Source organism: Lutra lutra, chromosome 12, assembly GCF_902655055.1.
Source record: "Lutra lutra chromosome 12, mLutLut1.2, whole genome shotgun sequence".
Taxonomy (NCBI): Eukaryota; Metazoa; Chordata; class Mammalia; order Carnivora; family Mustelidae; genus Lutra; species Lutra lutra.
The window spans coordinates 58,388,314-58,416,210 of NC_062289.1; the positions used below are offsets into that span (position 1 = coordinate 58,388,314).

General features: G+C 43.1%; 1 protein-coding gene across 11 annotated transcripts in view; it reads left to right on the forward strand.

Annotated features, from left to right (window-relative positions):
* PTPRM (protein tyrosine phosphatase receptor type M) overlaps positions 1 to 27,897 on the forward strand; it is an 801,682-nt gene that overhangs the window by 705,288 nt on the left and 68,497 nt on the right. For all 11 annotated transcript variants that reach the window (XM_047696721.1, XM_047696710.1, XM_047696714.1 and 8 more), the window contains 2 exons: positions 15,629 to 15,705; positions 19,793 to 19,829. In XM_047696721.1, the coding sequence (XP_047552677.1) occupies positions 15,629 to 15,705; positions 19,793 to 19,829 (114 nt within the window). The remainder of the gene's footprint in view (positions 1 to 15,628; positions 15,706 to 19,792; positions 19,830 to 27,897) is intronic.

The following is a 27,897-nucleotide window of genomic DNA, read 5'->3' on the forward strand; positions in this document are numbered from 1 at the left end:
CTTCATTGCCCCTCAGTGGATTCCGTCAACACCATGGAGCACCAGACACGAGGCCCACAGTGAGGATCCCACGGTGACAGGGATGCATGTGCCCCACCAGCAGGACAAGGCAGGGTGGGCAGGTAACAGAGCACTGTGATGCCAATCCCATGAGGTGACACAGCCCTGGGCTGGAGTTGTGTGTGCAGGACCATTGGGCTCAGGGAAGGAGAACCTGACTTCTCGCTGGAGGATGGTCCTGGGAGGAATTGGTTGACCAACAGAGATCTCTCCAAGTTCCTTCATGTCTCTGGGAGCTGCTAAAGCTTTGCACTGTTAGAAGGATCCGTATTTCTCATCATGGCTTCCAGGGCTCTCTCCAGGAGTTCACTCAGCACTGCAGCAAGCTCCAAGGGGGTCTGCAAGGTAAACTGGGGAGTTCCCAGCATGCCCTGGGCCTCCCTCCATACCAGGTGGAAGGGGCTGTTGGGGAGCCTTTGTCCTATAGTCCCCCTCCCATCCCAGATGTGGGCCTCCTTGGGCACACACAGAAGCCAGTGTCAATGAAGGCAATTATCAGTGTGCTCAGAGCTGCGGCGGCCTTTGCTCAGTAGAACTCTCAGCCTGCTCCTTCCTGAAGCCAAGTTCATTACCTGCGCTTGGTGGGCACTTGAGGAATATTTCTGAAAGATGAATGAAAAGGAATAATAAAAGCTAGCATTTGTTGAGCACGTCCTCTATGCTAGATGCTACTATAAGCACTTGGCACGTGTTAACTCACTCTCTCCCATGAAATAGGTTACCTGGTGGTTTCTGTCGCACAAGGGAGGCAGGTAAGGCATAGAGAAACATTACAGGGTCCATAAAGGTGGAGGCAGGATTCCAACCCACGAACTGCTTTCATAACCGCTGTGCCGTGCACGGTTGGACTGTTGGTCCCTGCCGGCTTGCTATGGTGCCTGAACTTTTCTCCCTTAGCATCGTGGTCTGCGGAGGCAGGTGTAGGTGACAAGAAGAAGCTGGTAGAGACTTTGGCCGTACCCCCTTCCTCTGACCCCTGCGGACCCCTGTAGAGAAATTCTCAGCTGCCACTGCTCAGGGTCTCCTGCAGAAGCTCTTTGTTCACGACTTTTGTCGTCTATTGTCTGAGAAGGATGGGGGGGCAGGGTCTCCTGTAGGGATTAGTTGTTAACCTATTATCATTAATTCTCCCCTAGCTCAAAATGAATGAACAAGAAGTCAGAGGACATTTAATAATGATCTGGGTGTGAGAAAGGCAGTAGGCAACAAGACTGCCTGCATCCTGCCTGGTCTGGAAGAACACTGATTGTTGTTAGCTGGAAAAAAATCACATCTTCTCTTCTCATTTCTCCTGTGTTGCTCTTTACTCTTCAGCTTAGTGGATTCCGAGGTTATTTAAAACTTTTTAAAGAAATCAATATCTGGAAGCCTCAAGTTCCAAATGATGAGCAGGTAGACAGTAGCAGGCACCATCTCACTCCCTAATTGTTAGCACGACTCTGCACAGCAAGACAGGCCCTGACAGACAGGGTCTCTGGGCTCCATTTCTGGGTGGTTTGCCTGGCTGTACCCAGGCTGATTTCCTACCTCTCACCTGCCTTCCATCCTGTTCCCTCCCTGTCGTTCAGTGTTTCTTCGTCTGGTTGCATTGTTCGTTCTTAGGCTTTTCTAAAGACCACATTGAAAAGACACTTCTGTGCCCCGGCTGCACCAGCATCCAGGCTCCCATTCTTCCTTCTCAGTTGCTGTGGCATTTGGAACCCAATCTCTGTGCTCACGTGTTATCTTCTGCTTTTTTTCCTTGTATGTTTTTTATGTATCAGAATTACTCTGTTCTACTTTGTATTGAAGTCTAGCTGACACACAATGTTACCTTAGTTTCAGGGATATCACGGAGCGGGTGGACAAGTCTGTTCATTCTGCTGTGCTCACAGGATGATTTCATGTACTAGGTACATACGAAATAATCACTGAAATCTACGTTCCTGGAATAGTTCTAGTATTTAATATAGGATCATTAGCTATAGTCATCTTACTGTACATGAGCTCTCTAGACCGATTTATCCCACAGAACGGCAACTTTGTATCCTTTGGTCAACATCGCCCCAGGTCCCCCACCCACTCCTGGAATCACCCTTAGACTCTGCTTCTCTAGGTCCCACTGTTCTAGGCTCCCTATATAAGTGAAATCATGTAGGATTTTTCTTCCTGTGTCTGTCTTACTTCATTTAGCATGATGCCTTCGAGTTTCCTCCGCATTGTGGCAAATTCTAATCTTTTCATCTAGTTTTCTGTTGTTTTCAGAAATCCTTCTAGAACTGTCTGTGATTGTTTATGTAATTCTGTACAAGGCTCTATGCTGGCATATCACTTAGGCCTCCTCCAGACAATTATTAATGCTTTTTAAGTGGGGTATCCAAATCCTTAGACACCACCGGCATCTACCCCAGCTAGTAGGGTAAGATTGATACTACCCATGGGTTGCAAAAACACCACAGCTGTTGCCTTGAATCCCAGAACCACCCTGGGCCGGCTCTCACCCAGCCTCAGTCAGGCTCGCAGTCCTAAGGAGTGGCGCCATGTCGGTGTGAGTGCCCCAGGTTGTTCTGATGAATCATTTCATTCAGGCGCTGCTTCATTTGAGACTCTCTATGTGTCTTTACTTCCAGCAGTGAAAATAAATCTTCAGTATTGTTAGAGTGGTGGACGGATTTGAGATAAAAAGAATAAAAATGCTTATCCAAATCCCGCTTATGTATGCACCCACGTCAGTTTATAGGCATGGGGAGGTGTTTAACCATCTCCCTCCACCCTAAAAAATGATGTGATTGTCAAAGAGTTGGTTATTGTACCTGCGAAGCCTACTTCATAGCACTTAGGCCTCCGAATGACCACCAGTGAGAAGAAGGAATTGGGGGGTTCAGTCAGCATATCTTAGAAATCCTCCTTAGTGCTTTCTCAGAGAACATGGGAAGTGTTGGTAACGATCACATTCATTGTTTTGCAATATCGTTTGCATATAAAATGGTTTTAATGGTGCTTAAAAACTGTTTATTGGCTTTTGCTCTTAAGTAAGTTAAACTTTTCCCTTATTTACATTATAAATTTGCTGAGCTAGTCCTTTGCAAAAAAAAACAAACACCCCCCTTCACCACACCACAAAAGCAGACCTCCTGCTTTTCTCGATGTTTCCTAATTATAATTAACTTTGAGCTTAAGATACACACCAAAACTCCTGGCTAACGGAACCCCTTGAAGCCTAGGGTCCTCTTTTCTGGAGGCTGGCAGTTGAAGATAAGGAGTTAGAAATCTGCAGGCCCTTCCCAAGCTCCCTCCCCGCCTTTCTATGGTCCATTCAAGGAAGACATATTGGTCTGCCATGTGCCAGGCTCTGTGTCAAGCTAGAGGAATTCTTTCAACAGATAATATTGAGTGCCTGTTACATGCCAGGCACTATGCTAGGTGTCAGAGACAGAGCAGGGAACAGAACAAAATTCTTTGCCTTTATAGCACTTGACATTCTTTGGGGGCAACAGAAAAAGTCACCAAGTAAACTGTAAAATATGTCTTATTAGAAAGTGAGGCATGTAACAGGGAAAATGGAGCAGGGAAAGGAGACACATGGGGCAGAGGTGGCAGTTTTGAAACTGTGGTCAAGAAAGGCCTCCCTAAGAGGATCAGATGCAAGCCAAGGCCTGTCTCAGGTGAGGAAGGGAGCCAGGTACAGGCAGAGGCTCTCAGGGGGCAGGCCTGCCCCAGCGTGGTGCCTGGGGCAGTGAAGAGGCCAGTGTCACTGGAGCAGGGGTAGGGTGAACAAGGGGAGTGAAAATGTGAAGAACTGGAGGGACCGTGGTGGCCCAAAGTGGACACAGCCCACTGGAAAACATCCAGGGAAGGGGCAAGGGAGGAGAGACTTAAATGACTATACAAAGGAATGAAATGATGTGAAATGGAAGACCCCTGAGTAAAGGGGTAGAGCAAACGAGTGTTGTGGACAGGGGGTTCATCATGTGACCACATCCTTAACGTGAGAGAAGCCCTTGAGTCTGAGGAATTACAGGAAGGCCAGGTAGCCAGAGCTGGGAAGGGCAAGGGCAGGGAGGCCAGCAGGAGCGGGGCAGGGGGATATGGTAATCTAAGTGAAAGCCAGACCTCCAGGGCCTTCTAGGGAAGATTAAGGATGTCAGTGTTCATTAAGAAAACAAAGGGAGGGCGCCTGGGTGGCTCAGTGGGTTAAGCCGCTGCCTTCAGCTCAGGTCATGATCTCGGGGTCCTGGGATCGAGTCCCGCATCGGGCTCTCTGCTCGGCAGGAAGCCTGCTTCCCTCCCTCTCTCTCTCTCTCTCTCTCTCTGCCTGCCTCTCGTCTACTTGTGATCTCTCTCTGTCAAATAAATAAATAAAATCTTTAAAAAAAAAAAAAGAAAGAAAACAAAGGGAAACCTCATCAAAGGGTTTTTGAGGAGACGGGAGGGGGTTGTTCATCAGATAAGCATTTGGAAAATTTAATCTGACTGCAAAATGAAAAATGAATTGGAAGGGGACACTAAGAGATTCTTTCAGTTGCCCAAGTGAAAAGCAAGGATAATGTGGACTGGAAATAAGAGGAGTAGGTAGATTCAAGAGAAGTAAATGATCAAATGAATTGGATGTAGGGCAAGGAAGACAGAGAAGTCAGTGATGCTTCTGTTTCCGACTCACAGGAGGATGGACAGAGGGAGGAGTGGTGCACAGACAGGGATGGATGGATAGACCAGTGGAAGGACTGGACATTTACTCCAACGGGTAACACTGAAAGGGAACCAGATTTGGCAGGAAGCTCAGGGATAGATGTGATGTTGGCAGTACCAGGGAAAGCTTGTAAATTGAATCTGGGGCACACCCAGATACCTGTGAAACATTCAAATGAAATGTCCAGTAAGCAGTTATACTGACTGCTTTGAAATCTGAAGAGGAGGGATCTGGGCCCAAATAGAAAAGAGTGAATCTTGGGGCACAGAATGGCAGTTGAAACCATTGTCATGATAAGATTATGTGTGGAGGAAGCATGGAGGGCATCAAGCGCCTACTACCCAGCGTGGAGGGGCTTCGGTAATGGGGAATTACTAGGCAATACTGCCTAATGTGTTCAAAGGAGCATTATCTCATGGAGAAGTGAGGGTGTCCTTAGTGGAATGAAGACTGATGTAACAACATGAGAATTGTTCATGAAATTAGCAAATGGTGCTTTGAATGGAGTAGGCGGGGGGGTGAGGAGACAATGGGTGATGACATGACAGGAGGACAGACACCTTTACGAAGGGGAAGAGAAGAGGGTCCCTTCTGAGTTTTGGTTTTCATCCTCATTGTTACCCATGCCCACCTACTCCTTTTTCCTAGCTAATAGTGGGGTATCTAAGAGGAGAGTGAAACCTTTGACCCAATCTATCCCATCTGATTCTTTGAACCAGTGTCCCAGTCTTGCTATTCATGCTGAAAACTACTCTTCCGGGGTTTTGTTGCATAGTACTATGCTTTTCTCTCCCACTGGAGCCCCTCCAACAGTGTCACTTCTCAGGAATCTACTACTCTCATGATCTGGTGTAGGACTAAAGACAGTTGAAGAGAGGATGGTAGGAACAAGGGGTTAGTTGGTTAGGTTCAGTTTGGCAGGGAGAGCTCTTGGTGTTAAAAATCAGATGGATGAGAATAAGGGAGAAACAAATCAACACAACATGTTTAGGAAGGAAAAAAAAAATCTGGAAGAATTAGACAAAGTAAGAGTCAGGGGTTCTGCCAGGACACTGAAGATTAAAGAGTAAGGCTCCCTAATCGAGGGTCTAGGTGTAAGGAATAAACACAACAAGTCTGAGTAACACATAAAACCAACAGCAAGAGCAAAAGTGAACATGAAGCCACCTACCGCTGAACTCAAAGTTTCCTCATTTGCTTGGTGCTCAGAACCAGCATGACCTGAGCATCCGGGTGGGCACAAGCAGGGACACCAGGCCGACATACAGGTCACACAGGGGTAGATGACTGAGCACCTCCCATTCCTTTCCTTGTCTCTTCTGCATCTTTTACCTTGAGACCAGTGCAGCAATAGTCCTTAGCAAGTGTGTAACCACAGAGAAGCAAGGCCATTATTTGCAGAAATCAATTGTAATTAAAATTAATTTTGATTCTCCTCTCAGAGGGCAAATGTTACTTAGATCATTGTGGTTCCAATTTACCTTAAATATGTCATCAATATTTAGCAGAAAGAGAGTGGGTTGGAGGTGAAATATTATCAATGACACACTCCACTTCCACCGCCTAGTTATATCTAATCACATACAAGTGAATTGCAAGGCTATTAACCATATCCATCATGTTTAAAATGGAAATGTTAAGATATTTGAAGCTACTTAGAGGTATTTTAAATATAATGTTATGTGACAAAAATGGCATAATTAAGCCTTTTTAGAGACTTAGAGTTAAGCATAGAGACCTGCTTTAAATATCTCGTTACCCAACCTCTAGTGTATGCAAGCACACATCCATAAATGCATGCTTACACATCCATAAATACACATGCACACACACAAATACCCACATACACACATACATATACATAAATACATACACACTTGCATACATAAGTATACATACGTGGGGAAAAACACCAGCAGATTAGAATTTTTCAATAGTAAGCAATTGTTTCTTATGCTTTATACCAGATCTTTATGTGCCTGTTTCTTACCCCAAAATACTATTTTGCCCTATTTCTTATTGTAAAGGCTTTTTTTGAAAGGAATGAGAAGCATAGCAACAAGGGCTTTATGTAGATTTTCTCAAAACGTCAGAGTTCATTACCCTTTTTGATGGGCTAACATTGAGTTGTGATTATAATATAAACATTTGTTGGATTTTGATCATATTCCAGTCATCCATGGCTAAATGGGTATCTTTTCCCCCCCAATTTTATAAAAGCAATTCATACACATTACAGAAAAATTATGCAGTAATGAAAAGTTGGGAGAAGTTGCTCAGAACCTCAACAACAATGTTTGATCCCTACTAATATTTTTTTCTGTTTCTTTTATCTTTTTTCTGTTCTTTGTCTTAAAGTTGTTGCCTTTATTTTTTAAAGTAAAAATAGGTTTATTGTTTTATTTCTGATTATAAAGACAGTATAAACTGTGTAGACTATTAAAATAATACACAAAATCATAAGGATGAAAATAAATATGACTCTAAATTTTCCCACCAAGCAGAATTCCCACCCTTTCACTTATCTCAGTATACATTTCTACACACATGTACAATTATTTCATATAAACAGACTCTTAAGAGACATGCTGCTTTCTAACCTGCTCTACTTCACAATATGTCACGGAGATCTTCCCAGGTAAAGAAATTAAATAAGATTAAATAAAAGCATAGAAATGCTTTTTGATGATCATATCATATTCCATTGTTTTATAAGACTGTTGGTTCTCAACCCTCTTCGAGCTTCCTGGGTGTCCTCTGAAACCAGCTCCCAGACACAGAGGGAAGAGAGAGAACAAAGAAAGAGGCAGGGCACTCCAGGATGGTAGTTGGGAGTTTTAATAAGTAAAGGGAATTTATATACAGAGCTTGTCTTGGGCAGCAGCAAGATGAGAGGATCCCTGCATCTGCCCACCAAATCTTAAAAGTTTATGAAGAGATCTTAACTAGCTTCGGTCACCTATATTGTGCAAGCGTTCTCAATACCATATCACTATCTCAAGACTATGCCTTGGAGTAGCTTCTGGGAGAAGGAAAAACAAGCAGAACCACATTCCAAGGATAATGGGGAGATGGATGAGGAACTTCAAGTACCCAGGTCCAGCTCATGGGTCAACCACTGGTCACATCTTTTCGATGACCTTCCCCAAGAGAGACCACTGTTGATCAGTTCCCTGTTGATATTTTTTTTTTAATATTTTATTTATTTATTTGACAGAGATCACAAGCAGGCAGAGAGGCAGGCAGAGAGACAGGAGGAAGCAGGCTCCCTGCTGAGCAGAGAGCCCGATGTGGGAGTCGATCCCAGGACTCCGAGATCATGACCTGAGCCGAAGGCAGCGGCTTAACCCACTGAGCCACCCAGGCGCCCCCCCTGTTGATATTTTTGAATGGTTTGAACTAGATAAGGACAGAATAAGTTGTATTTAGAAAAGTAGCTGTCAATATGGATTTACAAAATTCAAGATCCATTTATGTTAAAACCTCTCAACAAAGTGGGTATAGAGGGAATGTACTACAACTTAATAAGGGTCACATATGACAAAGCCACAGCTAACATAATGGGGGAAAGCCCATTCAATGGTGAAAAACAGAAAACTTTTCCTCTAAAATCAGGAACAAGGCAAGGCTGCTCACCCACTCTTGCCACTTTTATTCAATAAAGTATTAGCAGTTTTAGCTATAGAAATTAGGCAAGAAAAAGAAATAAAAGGCATCCAAATTGGAAAGGAAAAAGTAGAATGGTCACTATTTGTGAAAAAAATGATTTTTATATATAGAAAACCATCAAGACTACACACACACACACACACACGCAATTAGAACTTAAGTGAATTCACTAACTTTCAGGGTACAAAACTAATATACAAAAATATTTTGCATTTTTATATACTAATAACAAACTATCAGAAAGAGAAATTAAGAATATAATCACATTTACAATTTCATCAAAAATATTAAAATATCTAGGAATAAATGTAACCAAGAAGGTAAAAGACCTATACTCTGAAAACAATAAGACACTGATGAAAGAAACTGAAGAAGACCCAAATACATGGAAAGATATTCTGTCCTCATGGATTGGAGGAATTAATATTGTTAAAATATCTGTACTACCCAAAGCAATCTACAAGTTCAATGCAATCCCTATCAAAATCCCAATGGCATTTGTTTACAGAAAAAGAACAACCAATTCTAAAATTTGTATGGGACCACAAAAGACCTTGAATAACCAAAGCAATCTTGAGAAAGAAAAACAAAGCTAGAGACACCACACTCCCTGATTTCAAAGTACATTACAAAGCTATAATAATCAAAACAGTATGAAATTGGCATAAAAACAGATATAGATCAATGAAACGGAATAGGGATCCCAGAAATAAGCCCACACCTATATGGTCAATTAATTTACAACAAAAGAGGCTAGAATATACAATGGGAAAAGGACAGCCTCTTCAATAAATGGTGTTGAGAAACTGGGAAACCACATGGAAAACAACGAATCCAGGCTACTATATTACTCTAGATATAAAAATTAGCTCAAAATGAATTAAAGGCTTGAATGCAAGACAGAAACCATAAAACTAGAAGAGACCCAGGTGGTAAGATCCTTGACATTGGTCTTGGTGATAGTTTTTTGGATCGGACTCCAAAAGTAAAGGCAACAAAAGCAAAGATAGATGAATGGGACTATATCAAAATAAAAATCTTCTGCACAGCAAGGGAAACCATCAACAAGATGAAAAGGCAACATACTGAATGGGAGAAAATATTTGCAAATCATATATCCAATAAGGGATTAATATCCACAACATATAAATAACTCATATAACCCAGAAAAAAAAATCCAATTTAAAAATAGGCAGCAGATCTGAATAAACATCTTTTCTAAAGAAGACATACAGATGGCCAGCAAGCACATGAAAAATGTTCAACATCAATAGTCATCAGGGAAATGCACATCAAAAGCACAGTAAGCTATCACCTCGTACCTGTGAAAATGGTCATTATCAAAATGACAAGAAGTAGCAAGTATTGGCAAGCATATGGCAAAAAGGGAGACTTCGCGTCCTATTGGTGGGAATGTGAATTGGTGCAGCCATTATGGAAACAGTATGGGACCTCCTCAAAAAATTACAAACAGAACTACCATGAGATCCAGCAACCCCACTACTAGGTGTTATCTAATTTGGAAAGATATATGCACTCCTGCGTTCATAGCAGCATCATTACAATGGCCAAAATACGGAAACAACCTAAGTGGTTGTTAATGGATGAATATGGATGAATAAATAAAGAAGATACACACACACACAAATATAGATAGAGAGGTATTAGATAGACGCATACATAAATAGATGTAAATATACCTCTATCTATCTATATATATAATGGTTATGAATACATACACATACATTCAGATATATAGATATAATGGAATACTATTCAACCACAAAAGAATGAAATCTTGTCATTTGCAACAACATGAGTGGAACTAAACGTATTATGCTAAGTGAAATAAGTCATTCAGAGACAGATACTGTATAATTTCACTTATATCTGAAATCTTAAAAAAAAAAAAAGAGCAAAACAAAACAAAAATAGACCTATAAATATAGAGAACAAACATTTGGTCACCAGAAGGGAGGGAGAGGTGGGGAGGAGGACAAAATAGGTGAAGGGGATTAGGAGGTACAGTCTTCAAGTTATAAAATAAATAAGACATGGGGATAAAAAGTACAGTATTGGGAATATAGCCAGTAATATTATATCAACTTTGCATGATAACAGATGGTGACTAGACTTACTGTGGTGAGCGTTTTGTAAGGCAGATAAATATTGAATCACAGATAAAATGTTGTACACCTGAAACTAATACAACATTGTGGTTGCTAGAGGGAGGGGGTTTGAGGGAGAGGTGAAATGGATGAAGGGGGTCAAGTGACACAAAATTCCAGCTGAAAGATAAGTAAAGGATGGGGATGTAATGTCAGCGTGGTGACTATAGTTGACAATATTATAGTAGTACTTGAAAATTGCCAAGAGAGCAAATCCTGAAGTTTTCATCACAATAACTAAAAAAAATGTGTAACTTTATCTAGTGACTTATTGTGGTGATCATTTTACAATATATACAAATATCAAATATTATGCGATACACCTGAGACTAATGTAATGTTGTATGTCAATTACGCCTTGATTTAAGAAGAAAATATTTAAATAAAAAGACAAGTTCCTGAATAGATGCCAGGGGATTAAGAGGTAGGAGCTATTTGGGCGTATTCATCCTGTTTCCTCTTCAAAAGTAGCTCAAGCTCATCTTTCTAAAAGGTTGGCTGCTTAGAGTGTACAGGTTTTCCCCTCCTCCACGGACTGCCAAACAAGCACCCTGGGCTTTTTGTAGTTTGAATTGCTAAGCAACAAGGATGTCACTTTTATTCCCATAAGAGGGGTAATTCCTTTTTAGTGGAAACTATACTCCTATACTAGTCCTATACTCCATGCACTTGACATGTTCTTCTCACTTGGTCCCAACGATCCTGGGAAGGTAGCCCATCATCAACCTCTTTGTACATGAAGCTGAGCGAGATTAAGAGTTGGTCTAAGTTCACAATTGGGGGGAATTGTAGAGAGCCAGGATTCAAATCAGGGTCTCTGGGACACCAGAGCCAAACGTTGCACTATATCAACATGATATGGTTTGGGAATAATGGGGGGAAATGGGTTTCTGGAGGTTATGGGTTTCTGGAGGTATTTCTGGAGGAAATGGGTTTCTGGTTACTGGAGGAGAAATGGGTTTGGTAATTGATAAGTCTAAAGCTTGGGTCTTTTCAACCTTCCTGGGCTGTATCTCCTGGAAATAGCAAATCTATAAGGTCTCAACCCCTTGGCTTTCATGAACAGCTGACCTGTTGTTAGCCACGAATCCCACTGGATTTCTCATACTTTTATACCTGAACAGCTGAGTTCTCCAAACTTCTTCCTCCTTTCAACCCAAACAATAGGCCCTAGTACTGAGCAAGGCCCTCCCCTGGCTAGTCGGCCTCCAAAACAAAGTGGAAGGATAGGGGCTCAACCAGTGGGCAACGGCAGTTCTGTGGATCCCTTGCCTGAGCATCTCCCATATTTGCCATATGCCGGAAATGTCCTCTGGGCATTTCCTCATTGTCATTGGGTAGTATTTCACCTCAAGTGTGCCCCAGGACAAGGATCTGAGCTTTCCTAAAAGAATGCTTAATGTATGAGAGTCTTCTTAATTGGCTTGTGATTCAAGGTGACTGAGATTTTAAGAAAAGATGGCAGTGAGCCTCCCTGTACTGACTTATTTGCTGCCCAACCATCTATATTTATTGTTTCCATAACCAACGGAGAGCTTGATTTATAAGAGGATGTCCAAGAATCCCAGTTTCCGTCACCGAGGCATTTTCAGAGGTGCAGCAGGAGTTTAGGGAAGACTGTCCTGGCTGGAGGGACAGATCCTCTTACTTCTTTTGCCCTTCCTCCCTCTGACTCAGCATGAGTGATGGTGAGACTAGGCTTTTTATTTCATTGCTGTTGAGGAACGACGGTGCTCTCACGGGTGTGCTGGATACGTGCGGGCCTGGGACAGCCAAGAGGGCAGTCGTGCAATGACCAGCCTTTTCTCGCTGGGCAAAATTCATGCCCTTTTGTTCTCCACAGCTAACTCCTGCCTCTGAGAGATTAAGCCCATTCTCCCCGCTAAACTCTCTGTCTCCCTGCCTTAAGATACACTGACTTAGCAACACTCACACATTTTATCACTGAAAGAAAACAATGCCTCCTCAACGTCATTGCAGTAATTTTAAGCCATCTCCTGAGTACACATCAATAATGTATGACAGTTGTCCTCTAGTGGCAAGCTCTAGAGTCACTGTCACCACTGCCTTGCCTTCATCGGGGGAAGGGGAGTCACAGGGGAACTCCCGAGGGTGCTAAGACAGTGAGTCCATGACATGCCCATTCCCAGCTTTGAAGGTGCTGTTTCTCAGGACACCCAGGCTTAGAGGGGAACTTGAAGGGGTATTCTACAAGGGAGGAATAGAGAAAGTGGATTCACTTTTTTAAAAAATTGTGGTAAAATGAACATAATATGAAACTTACCACATTAACCATGTGTGAGTGTCCAGTTCAGTGGCAAGTTCACTCCCATTGTCATGCACCCATCACCCTCTCCCAGAACTTTCTCATCTTCCCCAAGTCTGTATTTACTCCACACTGGCTCACTATTTCCCACCTCCCCTCAGCCCCTGGCAACCACATTCTTCTTTGTGTCTCGGTGAAATGACTACTCTTAGTGTCTCATGGAAGTGGAATTATGCAATATTTGCCCCGGGCTGGGTTTATTTTGCATAACACAATGCCCTCAAGGGGAACCCTTTTATTTTTAAAGAATGAAATATAGTTACAAAGCAGGGCATATAGCCTCCAAATGCAGATGAACAGATTTGTTGTCAAGCAAACACTGATAAAACCACTAAGCAAGTCCACAACAGGACCTTTCCAGCACCGCAGAAAGCCCCAGCAAACCTCGCCTGCCCACAGCTTGCCCCTTCTTCTGTTGAGACAGTGACAATCGAGACAGGGCATTCGTTAGTGGGGTGAGCGGTCAAGGGGGTTGCACGCACCTGCTTGTGTGTTGGGGGATCACTGCAAGCAGTGCTGTGAAGAGCGGCCGTGAGGCTGGGCACAGTGGCCTGTGGCCTGGCTGAAACGTGCTCATGGGGATGTTCAGAATGGACGCTACATGGTCTCTGACCCCAAGAAGTTACAATCTAGTAAAATCAGCCTTAGAATAAGGAGAAGATACTACCGGGCATATCAAGAGAACCAAAAGCAGTCTCAGTCTGCTTAGGGAATATGCTCAGCATATGTCTTCTGGATTTCCCCATCAGGAGGAGGGTAAAGCAATTAAATGTGGAGAAATAGCAGCCAAGTTTAAAAAAAAAAAAAAAGATTGAGAGCGGGAGAGAGGTAACCAACTGAACAGTAGGAGATGATGGGGAAACTCTCTTTCAAAGGCTCTGTTTATGGGAGATGAGAGTGCAGTCTTATCAGAGATTGAAGTCCCTTTGCAGAACATTCCAGAACAATTTGAGAAGCCCAAGCATGGTAAATCATAGGGAATGGGCGGCGTTCATCCTCAGGTTCTAAGAGAAATAAAGTGTGAGAGAAGGGGGATTCTGACAAGGAGGTATAATAGATCTCCTGACAAGGAGAGCACTGCTTCTGAAGATTAGGAGCTTCTAATGTGATGCCTGCGTTTTAAAAAAAACTGCCCAGGGAAAGTCAAGGAGTATAGGAAGGCAGACCTAATCTCCCTTCAGAGGAGCTGACTAAAAGCCTGATGTGTGCAGAATGGCCATGATTCAGGTCTATTGGAACATCTTTCATTCGGGAGGCCCAAATGGCTTTGCTGCCGGAATTGCTTACCGCCCAGCTCTGCGGTAACTGTGTGTGTGCCCCAGCTCTCCCAACAAATGCAAAAACCGGAACAATCCACACATCCCCAGCTCCCCAGTGACTCACCTCCTCCACGGCCCCAGCAAAAACAAGCACGGGGGGTTGGGGTGGGGGGGCTCTGGTTTTAAGCAAGATGTACTCTGAGGAACTAGATCTTAGGGTAGGTCACCTCAAGGAAAACTTCCAGCCCACATGGGGTCTGTTCCTGGCTTGCTCTCGTGTGTGTGGACCTCAGCTGTACAGATGAGAAGCGAGAAGAACAGTCCGCGTGTCCATGACGCATCACGCGACGGTGGCAACAGCTGGCATTTATCCATCACTTATTGTGTCCGAGGCTCTTTTCTAATCTTTGTTTTGTTTTGTTTTGTTTTAAGATTTTATTTACTTATTTACTTGACAGAGACAGCAAGAGAGGGAATACAAGCAGGGGGAGAAGCAGAGGGAGAGGGAAAAGCAGGTTTCCTGCTGAGCAGGGAGCCCAGTGTGAGGCTTGATCCCAGGACCTGAGATCATGACCTGAGCCGAAAGCAGACTCTTAACGACTGAGCCATCCAGGTGCCTCTTCTTTTTGATTTTATTTTAATACTCCCAATAATCCCTTGAGGTGGTCACTGTTAATCCCCAGGCTACAGATAAGAAAACTCAAGCACAGATAGGTGTGGTAATGTCTCCCAGACTCCAGGTGAGGGATTCTAAACCACACACCTGACTCTGAAACTCACACATAGGATGTAGAGATCCGCTTAGGGAACTGAGGGACGGTCCCGGTTAGGTGTGTGTCTGCACCTTCCAGAAGGCTGGGCCATGGTTAAAAACTATCATTTGCCAGGGTGCCTGGGTGGCTCAGTGGGTTAAAGCCTCTGCCTTCGGCTCAGGTCATGATCTCAGGGTCCTGGGATGGAGCCCCGAATCAGGTTCTCTGCTCGGCAGGGAGCCTGCTTCCTCCTCTCTCTCCACCTGCCTCTCTGCCTACTTGTGATCTCCGTCTGTCAAATAAATAAATTAAATATTAAAAAAAAAAAAAACAACTATCATTTGCCAAGGCGGACGTCAAAGGCAGCCATCAGAATCTCAGGGTTTGTATGTGATTTAGTGAAGTCACTGCACATTCAATCTGAGAAATAAGTCTGTTGTGATTCCCAGGACTCAGTGGGGAAGTTTCAGACCTCTGCCAATGCCTCATGCCTGTCAGTGATCAAAGAATAAATTAATGAGAATTGCTGTAAAATGCAAATAATTATAAATCCTTCCTAATTTTCAGAGAAGAATAAGAAGTGTGGAAGGTGTGTAGTATTTAATTCTTTGTTTATCTTTAAAGCAGCGTGGATGTGGCTGATCTCCATGTCATGGGCTTACATTCTGGGGCTCTGAACAGCCCAACAGATTGCTTTCAATCACTGTTTTCTTTTTGCTTTGCAGATGATCATTCGCGGGTGAGGCTGCAGACCATAGAAGGAGATACCAACTCAGACTATATCAATGGAAATTATATTGATGTATGTATTTTGAAACTGTCCGTAAGCCCAACCGTTCTGACATATTCCACATCGTGTGTCTGCTGTGACATGGGTGGGCACACATTTGTCCAACTCCAGAGCAAACACATAGCTGTCGCCTCACACCCTGCAGAACTTTTGGGGGAAGACATAGCCAGTCCTGGTCTCCAATGGGCCTATGGGCTGGTGAGCTCCCCTCTCCCCTTCCGTGCCTCCCTTGCTGTCCTGCACTCCTACGGACCAAGAAAACATTATTTCTGTGTTTTTTGTTTTTTGTTTTTTGTCAACAACTTAGATTATTTGACACTTTAAAAAAAAACTGTTTACATATTAATAGGATAAAACTCTCTAATTCTTAATTCGATGATTTGCAATCTCACATCATTACTGTACTTTTAAGTTGCCTTCAAAGTAGTCTGCAGCTGTTAACCAGGACGTGTAAGGCACACAAGACACGTCATTAAATATGTAGGCTGTTTAATTATTGAAGACAGCTTCTTTGTTCATTCTGCATCATGTTAACTTAATGTCTTACATTAGAATAAATTCCTGAGGAGACAGCATGTTTTCAGTTGAAAGAATGAATGAAATCAAAAGTCGCCTGAAAATGAAGGGAAGTCATTGTTACCTTCAAGGCCCAAGCTCACATTAAACAGGCTTCAGCTCTCTTGCAGTTCCCCAGGCAGTTGCTTGGCTGTCACACTGTCTTCTAGCCCATCAATACTTCCATGGGCAGGGAAATAAATAATAGATATAATAAATATATCTATCTATAATATATCTGTAATAAATACATCTATCCATATATGTATATAAATATATCTACCCATATATATATATATGGATAGATATACATATATATAGGTTCTTATCCATATATAGTTCTTATCCATACATATATGAGTTCTTTTATTTTCTTGGTTTTCTTGGTTGAGTATAAATCGGAAGCTACTGAAAGTCCTAGCATCACAATCTAGCATCAAACCAGAAGAAATGTTATTTTTAGTATGACTTGGAAAGGTTTGAGACTTCGGCTATGGATCTGAGGGTGGGCCTTGCAGGATGACTGTTTGAAGACTAATTCCCATCCTGTTCCTCAAATGAACCCCTAAACTTCATAATGACCCAAAACGTACCCAACCCAAGTTAGATTTTTTTTTCCATTAAAGCAAAATTTCTTCCTTAAGTACATTGTACTTATTTCTTTACCCAGCAGACATTTAGTGAGTACTTATGGGATAATTCACAGGTGTCCAAGATCTGTTACCTTCTCCCCAGGGCCTCACAGTTTAGAAGCTAAAGTAAGAAATATCTTCTCTGTAATACTCTTTCCCTTGGGAAATTCCATGGGAATCCTGTTCCATCCCCAGTCCCAGCTGCTAGAGCCCCTGCAGAGTCCTTAAGCACAGGGACAGTATCCTACTCGTCTCTGTACCCCCTGCACTGGGCCCAGACCTGCAATACCGTAAGCACTTAGTTAAGTGTTTGATGAATCAAGGCCTGAAGGAGTAAATGGAATCTGATTAGGCTTTGTGGTAGAAGTGATTTTAACTAAACTTTAAAGAATGAGCGGGTAAAGATGCAGAGGAGGAAAGACATAAAAGTAATGAAAATACCAGATTAATTAGTTTTTATTTTAACAGAGAAGAGAGTCAATATTCAGGGCCCATTTATTCACTTAGTCAACAGGATTTTATTGAGCAGCCTATTATATGTCAGTTACTGGTGTAGATACTGGAGTTGCAACTGCGAGCGATTCAGACGAAAAACAAAAGCCGACCTCCAACCCAGTGGAGCTGGTACTTTAATTGGGGGAAACAGCAACAAATGAATGAAACCAGTTAATTCTATATGGTATATTAGGTAATAATAGGTACGATAGAGAAAATGGAAGCCGTAACGGAGGACATAGAGAAGCAGTCTGGAGGTGGATTGTAATTTTTGGGTAGAGTGGCTGGAGTCAGCTCTACTGAGAAGGTAATATTGGAGTGGAGAAATTGTGCCATGTAGGTATTCAGGGAAAGAGCATTCCAGACTGAGAAAAGCCCATGAAAAGGCCTTGCTGTGGAACATGGCTGGCAAATTTGAAGTAAAACAAGCCGGCGAGGGTTGGTGGAGTAGAGTCAAGTCGAGGGGGTAGAGTCACAGGTGAACAGGTCAAAAGGGTTGTAGGGACAGATAAGGTAAAAAGTCATACAGATGTGGGCTTTTACTGTGGCATAGGCAGTCACCGGGGCTGAGGGGTGATATGATCCCAGAGTGGAGAGGGGAACACATTGTAGGTGGGTGTGAATAGAAGCATGAACACCTCCCACAGAAGCATGAAGACCTCCCAGGGGCTACAGGAGCAGTGAGAGCTGGGCGGCGGGGAGGGGGGAAAGCCTGGAATTATGGTGGCACTGGAAGATGAGAAATGGTAGGATCCTGGATCCACATTCAACCCAGAGCCCTGGATTTGCTGACAGTTTATTTGGGGGGTGTAGGAGCAAGAGAGGGGCCAGGGTCCCTTTGAGATGGCATTGCTATTATCTGGGAAGAAGACTGTGGACAGAGCAGATTCAGGTGGGAGGTAGGGGGAAAATAAGGAATTCACTTTTAAGTGTGTTAATCCTTAAATATATGTTATACATATAGGTGAAAAGTGTTAAGTAAGAGATTATCCCACATTGGAATTGGGGGGCGGGGCAGGGAAGGCCAGGCTGGAAGTGAGGATGCAGAATTCATCAGCATACAGATGGCACTGAAGGCCATGGGACCAGATGAGATCACTAAGGGAGTCCATGTAGATGAGGAAAGAGTCCAAGAACTGAGCCCTCCAACATCAACGTCAAGGCAAAGAGGAGGAATGGGCAGATGAATGAAGGAGACAAGCCAGGGAGGGAGGGAGGAAGAAAAACAGGAGAGCATCATATCCCAGAACGCAAAGAAGAAAGTATTTCAAGGGGTTTAATCGTGTCACATAGATGGTGGCAGGTCACAGAGATGAGAACGGAGAAATGACCATTGCATTTAGCAGCGCAAGTCATTCGTGGGCTGTGTGGATTATTTCTGTTTTGTAAATGAGTTCCTCCTATCTCCTAGCCTTGCTAGGACTGATTCATGGGACCGTACATCAGACAGGGTCTTGCTTTGTGGCATCTATCATCTGGCAAGAAATGGGTGATAATTTAATAATCCTATTTAATATCTGTCAAAAGTCTTTGAGACCTACAGCAGGTCAGTTGTATAAAGAGTATGTTTGCCTTTGCTGTTCATTATCAATGACTTTTTTTTTTTAAGAGCAAAAACATCCAACAGACATGCATTTAAATTGTCTGAGAAATCTGTATTTCCTCTCCAAGTTTCTCCTGTCTCCCATCTGGCTTTGGGCACAGCATATTGAGTAATCTCGGGGGACAGAAATGGAAAGTATTAAGATCCATGGTGATACTCCGTTACCTGTGTGTCATTTTCTCTAAATTGGTTTTCTCTCTCCCGGATATTGATCCTCCAGTGTTCTTTGTTCCCTTCTTTCTTTGGGCCCAATTTTCATCTTTTCCCCTTCTCACAGGGTCACGATAAAAGGAAGGGGCCTTGCAGAATTTCTGCCTCTTCAAATTTCTGGCTCTTGCTACAGCAGCATGGCATACCATTAGCAGTGTTTAAGAATGATGTTCAGTATAACTATTGATATAGCTGCCTATACTGGCAGGACAGAAAATGCGTTAAAACCCTTGGCATCTTGCCCATAACATCCCGAACACAAATGAAATCCTATTGCACATTCCCAGCCTGTTTGCAATCTAATAAGAGTCGTGGTCATGTTATTTCAGAGAATCCATAAGTTGTTAGTGTTTATTGCTCACCCATCATCTCATAGCCAGTGTATGATTAAGTTACTCCCACCCCCTGTGTAAGCAACAGAACTGTGATGTGTGATGCACCTTTGCTTTTTATGTGGGACTCCGTGGTACTGCGTCTGGTCACTGAACTTCCAGCCGACACCGTTGTTGGTCTTTGTGCATTCGTTGTGGCAGACTTACTGTGTGACTTCTGCACTGCGTATCGATTTTAAGTTGGTCAAATATTCTTTCTCATTTATTTTTAGGGTTATCATCGACCCAATCATTATATTGCTACCCAAGGTAAGTCTCTTACAGCTTTGATGCCTTTCTTTGGTTGTTTGCCCACTCTGTATCATTTTGACCCAGTGCCACACCTCCTCCCCACAGAATGATATCCTACACTGCTGTGGCCCCATTTATTACAGTTCTTGTCATCAACACACCACCCATCAGAAGATCTGGTAATCTAGTCATTTAGCTAGAACTTCATGTGATCATTAGAAGTGTATTCATCAACTGATTATTGAATTAAATCTGTCTACCTTGGGAATTAATCTGACATCTTCATAAATAGGTATATAGAAATTCACTAAATAAATATCTGCTGAGCATTATCTATACCAAGACCCATGCTAGTTGCCTCCAGGGGTGCAGGCTGAATCCATATCAGGCACCCCCTTGCACATTAGTTGTGGTTTGGTGAGGAAGGTATGGGTGACCTGTACATTATTACAAGCAGCACCAGTTAGAAATCTGTGTGGGAAGTTCAGAGAAAATGTTAGAGAAACTTGGAGAAGAGAGAAGTTGCTTTCAGATAGGATGATCCAAAAACTGCTTCGTGGCAGAGGTCGGCTGGGGAAGAGAACTTCTGAACAGCAGAGAGACATGAGCAAAGATGGAAAGCCGGCAATTAGTGCTGCTGGGTGGAAAGCAGTTGTCAGATCGTTTGGGGTAAGGGAACAAGAAACCTGGAGGAACGTGCTGAAGAAGCCCATGGTAACAGCTTTTGTATCATCCTCCTGGGACACTGACTGTGAGGTGGGTCATCTGTGGAGAATGAGGATCATGGGAGCCTGGGGTGTTGGGAAAGAGGCATCATAGGGATGTGTTAGTGTGTCTGTTAGATGAGCCAAAGAAATGCTGAGAAGCAGGGACAACCCAGTTAGGGTTGAGAGCATGCATTCTCTTCATTTTATTATTTTATCATTGTTTCTAGTATTGTGTTATATCCCAGAAACAAGAGCAGGGAAATCGAAAGGATATGACTTGCCAATGGTTAGGGATTGGCAGGGGTTGCCTAAAAGAGTATCAAGGAGCAAGAGAATAAAGGTTGCCAAGAAAATCATGGCTGGAAAGTCTAGGCTTAAAGGCGGGAGGGTTGGAGGTGTTTGTTGGGCCACAAGAGGAGAGAAGTCGCTAAAGGACGAAGGTCAGGTTCAGTTAATGAGTCATAGATTGTAACTGGCAAGCAGAATGACAACACTTAGAGAAGCACTAACCAGCAGAACTTTCTGTAATGGTGGAAATCTTCCTTTTCTGCGCCAGTCAATACAGTAGCCACCAGGAGATACTCTGAAAGTATCTACTATGAATGAAGAACTGAATTTTAGATTTTAGTATTGATTTAAATGACTTTATTTGGCTCTTCCCTACTGGTAGTTTTGGACAGCAGAGCTCTGGGGCAGAAACCTCCTAGTGTGGCTGAAATGGAGCCATCGAGGGGCCTTGTCCTCCTAATCCTGACAGCCTCAGACAGAACCTGGGTGGCACCATGCATAGAGTCCACAGTCTCATGTCACCATTTGTGATTCTACACCTGGGTTTCGACGACCTACTTGACCTCCAGTATGTTTCCTCCCCCAAAATGAAGGCAGAAGTGGCTCCTTCCAAGATCACTTGGCTGGTCAAAAGAAAGGTCACATGGAGCGTGCCCAGCTAACAGGAAGCAGACCCTTATAGGAGTTGCTAAGGCCTTCAGGGAGCAAGTGCCTGGCGCAAACTCTTACCTGATGGAACAGAATGAGAACGTGTATCCAGGGCCTCTGAATCCAACCTTGGTTGCCTTCTCCTATACCCTGCTGCTTCCCAGCTGAATCCATCAATGTTTTCAAAGGAATCCTTTGTTAGTTCCTTAAAATCCTGCTAATGGATTCCAGAATATTCTAAAGTAAGGGTCATAACAGATCTCATTTAATAAATTTGATGATAATCTGGAATTAGCAGTTTTTATACATGTGTGTGAAAATTTGATCATAAAATACACAAAATACTGATTTATTGCTTTTAGCCCATGTTTCACCAATAGCATGAACCTAAAGTTAAATCTTATTTGAATTTTCAGAGTTGAGGACCTCTAGATTACTGTGACTAAACAGCCAGCATAGTAGAGATTAAAACCCCCAGAGTCCTCTGTGCAGCCCCTCACCTGGCATTCCTTTGTTCATCCCCTCTGCCCCTCTCCCCCCTGGGGATATCATGCTTTGAAGAAAACTGCCATTAGAGAAGTCACTTTCTGGTGCCTTCAGAATTCGTCTGAGTCATACTTAATTGCTCAGTAGCCCTCTTTGGAATCGTTCAACATATCAAGTGTTAATGAGTAAATACATTTGTTGGCAGCTAAGAAATGGCAAATTTAATCACTTTGCGGTAGACCACCCATGTGCCCTTAATGGAGAAGGATGTTACATAACGCCCCGTTTGCCAGAACGTGGCACCTTTCCCGGCGCAGGGGTGGTCCACAGCTTGCACTTGGAAAACCAGCAGTACTTATATCACTGATGGTGGTGCAGGGAGAGGGATAGAAATGAGCAAAAAAAAATTTTAAGACTTTTTTTTAAAGAAAAGAGAGTGCAAGCAGGGAGAGGGGCAGAGGACAGAGGGAAAGGGGGAGAAACAGACTCCCTGCTGAGTGTGGAGCCCGATATGGGGCTTGATCCTACGACCTGAGATCATGACCTGAGCCAAAATCAAGAGTCAGATGCTCAACCAACGAAGCCACCCGGCCCCCCAGAAATGAGCACGTATTTTAAGTCTAACATTCAATCAAGACAGTACACATCATGTTAAGAGTAATGTATTCAGACCACAAGGTCTGGGTTAAAACGTTAGAATCTCTCTTCTAGTTTATTACACAAACGCAACAAAACTGTTAGCCTCAGACTGCCAGAGGATTTCTGATCCTCTGCAGAGATTGGCACGGAGAGGTAGAACATGACCATGGAGCTCCTTCGTAAAAAAACAAAAACCACAAACGTCTGATTCTAAGGATCCAAGAAAATGGGCGATAAAGCAAATGCAATTTTAAAATCTCTCCTTGCTCTTTATCTTTTCTAGTGTGCACTGATATAATTCTTTAAAACCTATTCATAGCAGGAACCCACAAAACTACATGAACAGTCCAGTTTACTGATAACCAGATCTATTCCTAAGAGTTTAAAATATGTAGATTTTCATCAAGTCCCTTCAATCTAGAAGACATGTCCTCAATTTATCTCTTCGATCTCTTCCTCCCCAACCTCAACTTTATTGACATTTGTACCAGTAACTGACTTTGACCTTTGATGATAACGGTCATGTTTCTCCAAATTGAAGGGACCACAATCAAGCCAGATCTGTAGCTTTTTTAGTATGTTCTTCCTGCCTGCCCCTCCGCTCCATTTAACTGTTTTCTGTCTGCAGCTAATATGTCAGTGACCCAGTATGCATCTCATCCCACCTGTCTGGCCAGCCATTAATACAATTGTAACTTTCAGGATTTATGATTTGGCACACCAGGAATCAGAGGATGGGAAGTCACGTCTGTTAATGCATGTCTGTACTCAGAGTGCGGATTTCAAAAGCAGGGCTCACGGTGAGGGGCAGATGAGTATGCAGGTGGGTAGGATTGCCCAGATCCGATCATATTTCACCATCAAAAGATACCCCGTGGAGACCCCAGTATGGGCCACGAGCTGGAGGAAACTGCACACATTTAGAATCGCTCCTCCAAAATGATTCTGGAGAACACCTGCCAGCCATGTGGTATGCAAATGAGGGGGGGGCTGGAGAAGTGTTCTTTTTATGATTGTTTGGATTTATTTTTAAGACTGACTTCAGGAGTCCTGCTTTAGAAACCTCAGGAAAGATGCCGTCAGCTAGTTGAGGAAGGAAATGCTGTCAGTCTGTGAGGGACACAGCCTGCCCAGCACCCAGCCCCTCTTCCTCATGACCCCGCTCATGTGTGGGCTAGAGGGTCACAGGAATATTGGTGGATCCCGCCGGAAGAATTTGCCTGTCACTCCCTCGGGGGGGCCATCATGAAATCTGGAGGTCACAGTTTTGTGGTGGGGCCCCAGCACTTGACTGCCATTTCTGGGAGCCAGAGGAGGAGTAAAGAGCATCAGTGGGGTGAGTGGGGGAGGCAGGTCTTCAGCCAACCTTGAGGGAGGGTTCCTGTGTTAGAGGACAGAGGACGGGATGAACAGGAGGACTCCGCAGGTCAGGCAGGAGCACGGAGCCCTGGCAGAGGGCACAAGGGAGACCTGACTAAAGATAGAAAGGGTCTTCACCTCCCTCCATGGTGTCTTGAGTCCTCTTAGCCACTGGTCGAAATGGATCTTATCTCAGGAAAAATTCATACATACACAGGATTTTATATAGACATTCAGACATTCACAGACAATAAAATCTAGCCTGAAAAATCTCTACATCCCAGATTTAAAAAAAAAAAAAAAAAAACGCCCTGAGTTAGGGAGGTAGGAAAAACTGGCAGGTTAAGTGAGGACATTGGTTTAAAAGCTGTGAATGGAGAGCATTGTTTAACTAAAGGAAGAAGGGCAGAGACAGGAGAGGAAGGATGTTTCTGAGCCATGTGGTGGTGAAAACAGTCCTTTAAGAAGATTAGTTAGGGGGCACCTAGATGGTGTGGTTGGTTAAGGGTCCAACTCTTGATTTGGGCTCAGGTCATTATCTCAGGGTCATGAGATCAAGACCCGCATTGGGCTCTGCTCTGGGTGTGGAGCCTGCTCGGGATTCTCTCTCTCTCCTCCTGACCCTACCCCACCACCTGAGCTGTCTTTCTCTCTCTCTCTCTCAAAAAAAAGAAAAAAGAAAAAGGATTAGTTTGTATGGAACTATCCTTCAGAGAAAACTGGAAATAGAGGTAACAGAATAACCACAAAAAAAAAAAAAATCTGGAGTACAAACTAATAATTCAGACAACAATAATTACAGCGAGGCAGGTGTAGCTTTCATTTTACTCAATAATCTAAGTTGCATACAACTGAAATATATTTTCTAACATTAAATATAGTGTCAAAACAGTTGATTTTCAAGTATGTCCCTTCTCATGTAATAAAAAGTGATAAATATATTTTCTTTCTATATTCGTAGTTTTGCTTGATAAAATACATTTCTTTTTGAAAGTCAGAATTTTTATTTGTCCATTGATTCAATAAATATGAAGTGCCTATTAAGTGCTAGACTTTCTGGTATAACTAATTTTCTGTCCTCCTATGAATTTGGGTATTACTCGTCCCATTTCATAAATAGAGGAAAGAAGAAGCCCTTGGGGAGCAGTAGGGGTTAAAAACAGAACTAATGTGTAGTTGAGGGCCGGCATTGCTCCCACAAAGTTTCCAGACGCTTTTCCTCCTTTCCATGTCAAGTGCTGCGTGATAATCATGTGATTCTCACCCTGGATAAGAGGCTCAGGGCTTATGGTCTTTCTTCTGCGCTGAAGCTCTCTCTTCAAAATCTAATCCCTTTCTTCCAAGTTAATGATCTTTCTCAAAAGAAAAAAAAATTTTCTATGATACAGTCATTTCTGGAAATACCTCTTAATTAAAATTGTCTCGGATGTCCTGAAATGTGACACTAAGATTCCAGAGTCTCCCTTTTCCCCAGCCGGCCTCTGGGCACCCTGTTTGGAGAGTCGCTAGTCACTGGTGACAGGAAGAGACTCTAAGTGGCTGAGTTCAGAATTCCAGGGGCGTAGCCAGGCCTGTCAAATTAGCACAGTCCCCCCCCCCCCCAAAAATAAACGATGAAAGGGTATCAAGCCACCTATCCTCAAGAAGAGTAAAATGCGTGGGCCTTAACAATCTGAAGCTAGCACATCTTTTGTTCGCAGAAACTCTGATGCTCAGTGTCACACTGGGACTGATAGAGAAACCAGTTACCAGGTAGCTGTTTACCATTAGAAATATCACTGTCCGTCAGGCAGAACCGCCCTTCGCCTGGCAAGGACCTTCTGCATTGCAGGCCAGTGAAAGAGGAAGATGCCTAAAAAAAAATAAAAAGGAACAAAGAGGAAGATGCCTGGGCAGAAGGTTGCTTCATGTCCTGGTATCAGAGGAAGAGCCACAGAGATCATGTATTAATTCAACAGGTACATACTCACTGCCTGGGGGAGAGCTGGCCTGAAGCAGATGCCTGGTGAGAATACAAAAATGAGTGCATGAGGGAAGGGATGAATAAATGAATGAATTGGGAGTCACTGTGTGCCAGACCCCAGTTAGGCAGTAGGACATTCCAACGAGGCAAAAAGGCCATCTCCTGTTGACAGCATCTACTCACCTGGGTGGATTTGGGGATCTTGATCTCCAACGTCTGTGACTCTGTCTATTCTTAGTTCCAGGTGATCAGCTCCTATTCTTATGAATACTTTCTCTTCCGACAATCCAGGCACTGTTTTTGGAGATCATCTCTGTCCTGACCCTACCTGTGCCGATCCCCCTCCCATATACACTGGATAGAATCAGTTTTATTTGTCCATGATTATTATTTATTGATAATTTGAAGAAGAGGAAAAAAAGAGAAGCCTGGAAATAAATGTCCTCCAGCGACCTTGAGCCAGGAACAGACTTTGAACATGAAAATAACAAAAATGTGGGGAGTGACGATTTCTAGCAGAAACACCTCCAGTCATCCACAACTGCACTGCGATTGAAACTTTTCTATCGTGGCTTCCTTCTGTTTGCTGTTGGTCTGGTTTTCTTCTCCACGTCTTCCACATACTCCATGTGGTAGCACTATTTTTCTTAAGGATTGTTCAGAAAGATAAATGTGGTTTATATTTTCCTAGCTCCAAATTCTCCCCGCTAGCCCCTGAAGCAGTGAGTAATGGTGCTTAGAATAGGTACACTTAACCCTCCTCAGCAAGTCACACTTGGAGCAGAAACTTGTCAGTGTCGATGCAAGTTCTACACATTCATGAAGAAGCTTCTGTCTCCTGCATTCTGGCCTCCAGATGGAGATGAAACCTTGAAATTATTTCTCAGTGGAATTGAAAGAGAAAAATTTTAATCAAGAGCTGAGTCTTCAGTAAACAACTTTTGTTTGTATTCCTTCAACTACCAGTGTGTACAAGTTCACTGGCTGCCATTGTTCCTCCCAGCTAAGTGGCTGCCATATTTCCAATGGGTTGTCAACTGGAAGTGTCATCTTTGAGGTTAATTTAAAAGTATTGTCTGGTAAAGTGGAGTAGTCTCTAGTTTTCAAATTTAAATAAGGAGGCTTTGATACCCGGCAAACAGTGACCTTTTGTGAGGTCTGCCTTCCGTATGCCTGGGCCAAACTCTCCATGGTGGACCCACTACATGTTACTATTCCTGAACAGTTTTCCAAAGAGGAATGAATAATTGCAACTAACAGCTTCCCCGTAAACTGCCTTTGAAACCATAATTTTTCTTCACCAGATTAATTTCAACAGAGACTGGCCAATTAGCCAAAAGGTCAGATCACAAACATTTCTCACCCTATGCTCTTAATAAACCTGCTCATTAGTAGTGAGAACGTTTAAAGACAGGTTGCAAATTAAAAGATAAAACCAAAAATAGACTGCAGTAGGTGGCATCCACCCATATTGTTATAGATGTCACGATGGAAACATGTCCCTTGAGTAACAGAACTTAAACCAACACAGAATAATTGGAAGACAGACAATGCTGCTGTCATGCATGCACCCCATTTTAGATGGTTCCAGATGCTTTTTGAATCTATAAGAATAATTTACCAGTGTTCTTCACTTGAAGTAGAAAATTCTAGAATCTTTTCAAGCTGGTAGAAACTCTTAAAGTCTTGAAGTCCAGCTCCCCTGTTTTGCCATTGAGACAGTTGGATCTTAAAGCACAAATTGCTTCAAGTGACTTTCATCCCTATAAGTTCAAGTGAGGTGTGTATACAAAAGTATTTGCAAACTGTACCGATTATCATTCATGAATATTTTCAGAGATGGCATGCAGTGTTCAACTTCGGAGAAACCGAATGTATTTCCAGTCTCCTGAGAGGCCTTCTGTCCAATCAAGGTCACGTCTTTCTTCCAGGTTCAGCCCTTTGGAAGGATAGAGCTGTAGCTGAGGACCCAGGGCCACAGGCCCTGGCGCTGGCT